The 8155-nt window shown below is 59.1% G+C and overlaps 1 protein-coding gene and 1 long non-coding RNA gene across 4 annotated transcripts; one reads left to right on the forward strand and one right to left on the reverse strand.

The window, feature by feature from the left end:
- The first annotated feature begins 70 nt into the window (after window positions 1-70).
- On the forward strand, window positions 71-6252 carry SPIB (Spi-B transcription factor). 3 transcript variants are annotated; one of them, NM_001205444.3, is made up of 6 exons: window positions 86-108; window positions 1102-1129; window positions 2639-2711; window positions 3000-3211; window positions 3573-3723; window positions 4978-6252. In NM_001205444.3, exons 1-6 carry the CDS (start codon window positions 86-88, stop codon window positions 5274-5276), a joined length of 786 nt encoding a protein of 261 aa, NP_001192373.3. In that variant the 3' UTR covers window positions 5277-6252. The 3 variants fall into 3 exon arrangements, with proteins under 3 accessions (XP_059733002.1, NP_001192373.3, XP_010813411.1); XM_059877019.1 differs by having other exon boundaries at window positions 71-1129; window positions 4978-5948; XM_010815109.3 differs by lacking the exons at window positions 86-108; window positions 1102-1129; window positions 3000-3211 and having other exon boundaries at window positions 2646-2711; window positions 4978-5948.
- On the reverse strand, window positions 4307-5091 carry LOC132342718 (uncharacterized). Its single transcript, XR_009491203.1, has 2 exons — window positions 5004-5091; window positions 4307-4737 (listed from the first exon to the last, which is right to left on the reverse strand). It is a non-coding gene; the product is annotated as an uncharacterized lncRNA (long non-coding RNA).
- Window positions 6253-8155: the final 1903 nt, after the last annotated feature.

The raw sequence follows: 8155 nt of genomic DNA on the forward strand, positions 1-8155 counted from the left end.
GCCGGCACCCCTGCCCCCCCCAACCCTGGGGGCTGGGCCAAGGTATAAATAGGGGTGGTGGCTGCAGGCGGCAGCAAGCACCACCATGCTCACCCTAGAGGCTGCACAGTAAGTGGGGGCCCTCCAAAACCGGGACTCAGAACCCCTGCCCTGCCCCTCACCTTTGACCCCTCTGCCACCAGGCCTCCCCCCTGGGTGGTGGTCTCTGCCCCACCCAGGAGGCAGGAGGGTGGGAGGGGCTGGGGTCCACTCCCCCTCCTGGATCTCTTTGCCTCTGCCACCTCGATTCCCTCCTGCATCCCACCATGTCTCCCCTGGACCCCTGAGGAGAGAAAAGAGGATCTCTCTCCCTTGGGGCGCTTGCTTCTCTCCACCCTGGTGTCCTCCCAAGTGGCCCTTGGCCTCCGTCCCTGTCTTCCTCCAGGTCTCACTGCATCCCCGACTCCTGTGTCTGCAGCCTGTGCCGCGGGCCACATCTTTTCTGTTTGTGGGTCTCTTGTTTACTGCCTCTTGCTCCCTCGCTGTGTCTTTTTGTCTGTCTCATCTCTCCATCTGTCTGCCTGTCTATTCCCCACCCATTTCTGGGGCTTAATAAATACCTCCTGCAGCCCAAGCGTGAACACCTCTCCACACCTTTCTCCCTTCCCTCCTCTCCTCCCTTCGCCTCGGCGGAGCCTCTTCTGTATTTTCCCATCTCCATCCACACGCCTCTCCCGTCGTCTTTCGCCTCTGGTCCAAGATGGACCCACTGAACGGACTCGCTCACCGAGGCCCCCTCCCCACCCCCACCCGCCCTCGGGCACCCACATCTTCTCTCCGGGGACTTTCTCTCCTTCACTTTCCCTGCCCCCGCCCGGCCTCTGTCTATGCAAATCCCAGGGGAGGGGGGAACATTTGCCTGGCCTCCGCCCCCCACTTCCTGTCCCGGTGGGAGAGTGGGGGTGAGTGTGGTGGGGCTGGTCCCACACGGAGACACGCAGCCGCGGACCGGCTGCGGTGGTCACAGCTGCAGCCGCCTGCCCCCTATCCATCCCCCAACCACTTCGAGAGCCAGGAGGCTGAAGACGCCCCTGACATGCCCTTGTGTCTCTCCCCCTCCAGGCTCGACGGGCCACACTTCAGCTGTCTGGTGAGTCGGGGTCCTGGGGGTCAGCTAGGGCTGGGGTCGGGGGAGACCCACGTGGCCCATCGCGACCTTCCTGCCTCAGTTTCCCCCTCTGCTTCTTCCTGTCCCTTTGTCTTTCTGACTTTTCATTGCTATCCCCAAGCTCCGTTTTCCCCACCCCCTGCCATCACAGATGATTTTTCTAATATCTCTTTCCTTCTCTCAGACCCTGGTCCACTTCCTCCAATGGGGAGGAGTAGGTCTTTGTGTCTTTTACTTTGCGTCTCTTCCTCCATGCATCCCACGTTCAGTAAATCTACTTCTTCCTTCTTCCCTTCTCTGCTTGATTTCATATATTTTCAAAAATTGAGTCGAAACTATTTCAGACACGCAGAATACTACACCCCACTCCCCATAAACCCACAACCTACTCCAAGAAATAAAACCCCACACATATGCTTGAAGGAAACCCCTGCGGGTGCCCCTTCCCCAGCGCATCCCACACTCCTCCAGCTTGAAGAGTTTTTTTTTTTTTTAATTGAGGTTTGCCTTACAAGTCAGAAAAGTGACAAGTCTTGTGGACAGCTCAGTGAGGTTTTCACTTATGTGCACACCTGTGTAACCACAAACTGTATGAAGATATAGAACATTGCCATTACTCTAGAAGATTCTGTCATGTCCCTGCATAGTCAATAGCCCCCTCTGATACTTTCCACCACAGATTAGTTTTGTTTGGTTCTGAGCTTTATGCACAGTGGCCCCCTTTGGGTCTGGCTTCCTTCACGTGACCTAAAGTGTGTGTCAGACATGGGTCCTTCTTCTTTGTTGTATAGTACTCTGTCTCAGGACGACACCACAGTTCTCGTGCGTTATCCTGTCCCTGGGCACTCAGGCTGTTTCCCGTTTGGGGCTGTTACTAAAGCTGCCCTGATTGTTCTTGAACAAGGCTCTTTTGTGGACTTAACGTTTCCAGATCTGGTGGGTAAATACCTAGCCCTAAGACCAGGATGACATATCTCTAGTTTTAGATTTTCACTGCTAAAGCAACACTCAGCTCTTGGGGTGAATTGAAGCGATGTGGAGGTGGATAAAAGAAGGGTCGAGAGCTTCTTTCCCTCTGTTAAAAACGCTTCCGTGCCTCTTACCCTTCACCCCCTGTGCCCCCGGCCCTGAGGCAGGCAAGCCTGGGGGAATTCTCCACCCTCCTCAGCTGCTAGGACTGTGTACTGGCGAAGTGCTGGGGTTCCCGGAAGCCCACACCCTTAGTGGGAGCTGGCTGCTGTCTGTCAGAGAGCCTGGTCTCTGTGTTTCTGTGTCTCTGCCCGTGTCTCTCGCTCTGTGTGTGTGTGTGTGTCTGGGTCTTTGTGTGTTCTGCTGTGCTGTGTCTACCTCCCATCTCAGTGCCCCTGTCTCTGGTGCCTGGCCTCTCTTTCTCGCCCTCTCCCAGCCTGTCAGAGTCTCCTGCCTGGTCCGGGGTGGGTGGGGTCTTCCCTGCAGCCTGAGTGACCCCTCTTCCTCCCCCACTTCTATCAGTACCCGGATGGGGTCTTCTACGATCTGGACAGCTGCAAGCACTCCAGCTACCCGGACTCAGAGGGGGCGCCTGGTGAGTGACCCTGGCCCAGCCCCCCTCCCCGCCCCGCCCCTTGGGCCCGTTTCACAGATGGGGGAGCTGAGGCCCAGGGGAGCTGTCAGCTGGCCCAGCAGGACAAGGTTAGCCCCCGGCCTCCAGACCTCCTCCCCTTTCCTTTCCCATGCACCCGCTCGCCCATGCAAATCCTGGGGTCACAGATTTGCACAGCCCACAATAGCCCCTCTGTGCTGGCAGGGGCTTCGAGGGGGAGGGGCCCGAGGCCAGACCTCTTGGCTTCTAATCCTGCGCCCTTCCCCCTAGACCTGTGGAGCTATGGCCTCAGTCCCGCCATCCCAGGCGCCTCCTATGAAACCTTCGACCCGGCTGTGGCCACCTTCGGCCAACCCCAGGGTGTCCAGCTTTGCTATGGCCCCTCAACCTACAGCCCCGTGGGGAGCCTGGACCCGGCCCCCAGCCTGGAGGCCCCGGGACCTGGCTTCCCGGCGTACCCCACGGAAGACTTCCCAAGCCAGGTGAGGGCCGGGGAGACCGCGGAAGTTCCCCATCCTTTGATTGAGGTGCCCGGCACCGCCTCAGAACCCGAGCGCATAGGGAACCCTTAACCCCTCTGATGACTCGGGTTAAACGGTATTATTACTCCATCACACAAGCCAGCCACCAGAGGTGCAGACGTGCGTCAAGGGGCGGGAGGCTCTCAGGGAGGTGGCCCGGGTGTCCCTGGCCATGCCATGGAGATCAGAAGTGAGCCCGAGGGCAGGCTGTGAGCGGAGCAGGGAGCCCACAGCCAGGGCCTGGGAAGAAGCGAAGGGACCGAAGCAGAGGGAGGCAGAGAAGGGAGCCCCCCTGGCTATGGGTAACCCTGACCTTCCGCAGACCCTGGGCCCCCCGGCGTACGCCCCCTACCCCAGCCCCGTGCTCTCAGAGGAGGAGGACCTCCTGTTGGACAGTCCCGCCCTGGAGGTCTCGGACAGCGAGTCGGATGAGGTCCTTGTGGCTGGCCCGGAAGGCAGGGGATCCGAGGCAGGTATGTGGGAGCCAGTGGGGTGCAAGGGACTCCACCTGGTGGTGGGGGGAGTGGGGGGGTTAAGGGAACCATGTCTGCCCGAGCACCTACAGTACATACTCCAGTGCTGAGGGCAGTTTCCAGATCTGCCATCTGCTGGCTGTGCTGCCTTGGGCAACCGCCTCTATGTGCCTTGGTCTCCTATCTGTACAATGGGACGAAAACACTAATAGTATCTATTCCTGGTGGCTAGGAGGGTTTGGGGGATCGTAAGTGTCAACGAGGTAGCAATGCTTGGCACAGAGTCAGTACTCAATGAATCTTCACCATCATTACGGACACAAGAGCAACAGAAACCATTACAATATCAGCTCCCACCTAGTCAACCTCTGCTTCTGCCCCTGTGCCTGACCTCCATTACTCGCAACCCCTGCAAGCTGGAATTATTAGTCACTTTCCCTATCTGGGCCTCAGTTTCCCATCTGTAAAATGAGCTTTGTTATCATCATCCCTGTCTTGTGGGGTTTTGATGAAGATTAAATGAGCTCGTAATTGTACTGTGCATAGCGCAGCCCGTGGGTACCACGTGCTTCATAAAGACTGGTAAAAGTAAAACACAGACACACGCAAGCTTCATTTATATAACTGAGGAAACACCAGCTCAGAGAGGTTAAGTCACCACCCCAACACCACACAGCTGGAAAGTGGCAGAGGTGGGGTTCTTGTATCTAATGCCTGCTATGAATTGCCACAGGCCCCCATCCTCCCATGGCCAGTTCTGTGGGCCCCTTGCTGCTTCTAGAAGCCCAGGAGTTAAAGCCCTTGGCCTCTCCCAGGATCCCAGTCTCTCGAGCTGACATGCTGGGAGGCCTGAGGCTGAAGAAATGGCCAGGAAGATTCAAACCAACTCCAGATCTCTTCACTAGTCAGCTGTTAGAAGCCTTTGAGGAGCACTGCCAACCCATTTGGCAGATTCATCCGTGCACTCCACAGATACATTCTGACCACCGAGCAGGCACAGGATAGGCACACAGCCTGAAAAGCAAAGCAGGGATGGGAGACAGGGGTTCCGGGGTGACAACTTCAGGAAGGGGGAGCAACTTACCCCGGATGGGAGGGGTGGCATAGAGGGAGCCAGGCACGGTGACCCAGCAGCCACCTCCCTCATCCCACTTCTCTTGATGGGGAGGTAGGGGCTTGGCGGTTCCGGACCGGGGAGAGCGCGGGGTGGGGCCCTGAAGGATGCTTCCGTTAACCGCCCCGCACCCGCTGCAGGGGCCCGCAAGAAGCTGCGCCTGTACCAGTTCCTGCTGGGGCTGCTGACGCGCGGAGACATGCGCGAGTGCGTGTGGTGGGTGGAGCCGGGCGCCGGGGTCTTCCAATTCTCCTCGAAGCACAAGGAGCTCCTGGCGCGCCGCTGGGGCCAGCAGAAGGGCAACCGCAAGCGCATGACCTACCAGAAGCTGGCGCGCGCCCTGCGCAACTACGCCAAGACCGGCGAGATCCGCAAGGTCAAGCGCAAGCTCACCTACCAGTTTGACAGTGCGCTGCTGCCCGCCGCCCGCCGGGCCTGAGCCCGGGGCGGCCTCTCGGGGGCCCTCAGGGGCTCCACGCCTGTGTCACGTGGGCGTTCCCGCACCCTGGGTCATAGGACCCATGGACCCCCCACACTGGTGCGGGGGGCGGGCTGCTGCCACAATCCCTAAGCCCAGCCCGGGGCCCCTCTGGGATCCCCCCCTTATCGTGTCTGGGGCCCCTTTGGGATTCCCTTGTCATGTCCAGGGGCCCCAAGATCTTCATGTCTTGGGTCAGAAGACCCGGAGTCGACTATACTACGTGTCTGTGTAGAGGGGCGGGGCAGGGCAAAGTGCTTCCAGAATCCCAGGAACTTCTCTGGGATCCCCTTGTGATGCCTGCAATCCCTCAAATCTCATCTAGGGGAGGGTGAACCTAGAGATCATCACACCAGATGGAGGGCTCTGCCTGCAACCCTAAGCCCTGTCCAGGGTCTCTCTGGGATCCCCTCTCAGGTCTGAGTCCCTCCTGTCAAATCTGAAATCTCCTAGTTATGTCTGGGTCCCTGGGGGTGGGGTTGTGGGGACCGTTTGCTTGCGTGTCTCTATGCCCTCTGTGACTCTCTCGTTCTATCTGTGCCTCCAAATTCCTTTGTCATCTTTGAGATCCCCTAATTCTCTGGAACCACCCTGCTGTCACTTTTTAATGTCTGAAAATCTCCAATCACATGATGGGTGCCTCTGGGATCCTTTTGTCATGTCTGAAAACACCATTGTCAGGTTTGGGGGGGTAGACCTCAGTGAACCTTGTGTCTGGGCCATGTCGTCTGGGATGCCCTTGTTTGTCTGGAATCCTCTGATCACCTCTGAGGTCCTTCTGGGATCCTCATCTGATACACCCCTTTGGGGACCCCACCAACAGCCCTTGAGTTCTCATGGGGACCCTCCCTCTCCGGAGAAACCCTCCTTAAGGCCATACTGGGGATCATTCTGGCCACTCCTTGATTTCTGTGTGACCTTGGTAAACCCCCCATGTCGGTTCTAACCAGAGACTTTGTGCAGTCCATCAGCAGGTGGACCAGCTTTTCTGTGTGGAGAGGCTGGAACAGGGTGGCGGCCATGTCTAATGGGGACTATGTTTTCTGATCTCAAGTCCCCATCGCCCCTGGCTGTCATACCCCGGTGGCTTGTTTCAGTCGTCCATTGACCCCAACCATTTTTGTGTGAATCCAGCATTGAGGTGAAGCCCAGATGAGCTCTGATTGGAACCCATGGGGGTGTCACAGGCTGCGGGCTAAGAAGCCAGAGGCCCTAGTCAGTCCTTGAGCCTGAGCGACTGGGGGATCTAGGGTGACCAGAAAGACTTGCTGCTTCTGGGCCAGTTTGGCCCTTCTGTGGAAAGGGAGAGAAGGAGGAAGATCTCGGAAGTCCTTTGCAGCCCTGTCAAGCCTTTGACGCATCACCTGAAATCTGCCCATCCACTCACTGATGGCCAGAAGGAAGACAGGAAGGAGCATCAAGGACCCAGAGAAGGAAGAGGTCCTTGAAGGGGGCACATAGCGGCTGATAGCAGAGCCCGGGGCTGGGAGCGCCCCCTCCGAGGAGGGGTGCGGCTGGGTGGGAGGGGTGTTGCCAGGGACAAAGTGTCTTATGGGGGCCTCCTCTTGCAAATGAGGTACCTTTTGCAAAAACTATCATTACCCCAAGTGTGGTATAAAATAAAATACATCAAGGTAGACAGACCTCTTGGGACCCTGTGTCAAGGACTGTGATGCTGCCCATCCACCAAGGCCTGCTGACCCTCAGAGACACCGGGGCAGCGTCGGGGGAGATAAGAGGAGATGCAAGAAGCAATTAGAGTCAGACCAGACTGAGCCTTGAAGGCCGCGGCAAGGGCTTGAAATGCAGGCACTGGTGGTTCGATTCAATTTTTGTCTCCGACTCTCTTTGATGATCGGAATTCTTCTCCACCCTCTCCCTGGTTCCCTATCCGTCTGGGTTTCTGTCCCCCCTCCCCCTTCTGAACTTCTGCCCTCTTCCTCTAGATCTCTGTCCCGGTCTCGCTGGATACAGCCCTCGGGCTGGCGGAGCTGCCCTCCAGGCTCCGTGCGCTCCACCCACCCGCGGGGCCGCTGGAGCCGCGTAGCAGTTTGCCTGGCAACCCGTGGCGTCATCCGGAAGCTGCCTCTGGGTTGGCTAGGAGCTCTGAGAAGGCGGGGACGTTTCCGGCTCTTAGGGGGTTTTGGAAAAGGATTGGGGCGGGGGTGGGGGGCGGGTTGCGGGAGGTGACGATGGACAGGAAAATAGCCGGGACCGACTAGTCTTCCCTCACTCCAGGGTCTTTCCGCCGGCGTTACTTGCCCGCCCGTCCTCCGCTTTTGAAGCTTCCATACCCTCCCCTCTTCTCCGCCCACCTCGCCTTCCTCCCCCCAGACACCTGGCGTCCCAAGACGCTCCCCTCCCGCGGTCCCCTCCTCGTCTCCTTCGCCCCCCCCTGCACAGCGTTCAGCCACCACCACCCCCATGCAGAAAGCCGCAGGTCCCCCTGCCGGGAAGGGAGCCAACGTCCGGGCAGCCCTCCAGGGCCTTCCCGGTCTCCCCACCCGCCCCCGCTGGGGCACCCGCCCCCTCCCCAGCGTCCGGTGCCCGCCGCGCCCGCTCCGGGAACCACGGCGGGGATCCGGCAGGGCGCGGCCCCAGGAGGGGTCCCAGGCGGCCGGGGCCCCAAACCTGTGTGTAGGCCCGCGCCGGTGGGGGGGGGGGGGCGGGACTCCGGAGTCCCCGAGCCTCAGTGCCCGCCCCCCACCCCCTCACGCCTCCTCTGCGGCCATCCTGCCTACGCTGGGAAACCGGACTCTCCCTCCCGGCTCTGGTTTCCCGAAAACGCCTGCCTTGCAGATACTAAGAATGGTTTTCTAGACCCTGTCTTCCCCACCATC

Source organism: Bos taurus, chromosome 18 (assembly GCF_002263795.3).
Source record: "Bos taurus isolate L1 Dominette 01449 registration number 42190680 breed Hereford chromosome 18, ARS-UCD2.0, whole genome shotgun sequence".
Lineage (NCBI taxonomy): Eukaryota > Metazoa > Chordata > Mammalia > Artiodactyla > Bovidae > Bos > Bos taurus.

Coding starts and splice junctions, on each gene's coding strand:
- SPIB (XM_059877019.1), top strand. CDS start 740: ATGGACCCACTGAACGGACTCGCTCACCGAGGCCCCCTCCCCACCCCC. Junction 2,712..2,999: donor GGACTCAGAGGGGGCGCCTG/GTGAGTGACCCT, acceptor CCTTCCCCCTAG/ACCTGTGGAGCTATGGCCTC. Junction 3,212..3,572: donor CGGAAGACTTCCCAAGCCAG/GTGAGGGCCGGG, acceptor GACCTTCCGCAG/ACCCTGGGCCCCCCGGCGTA.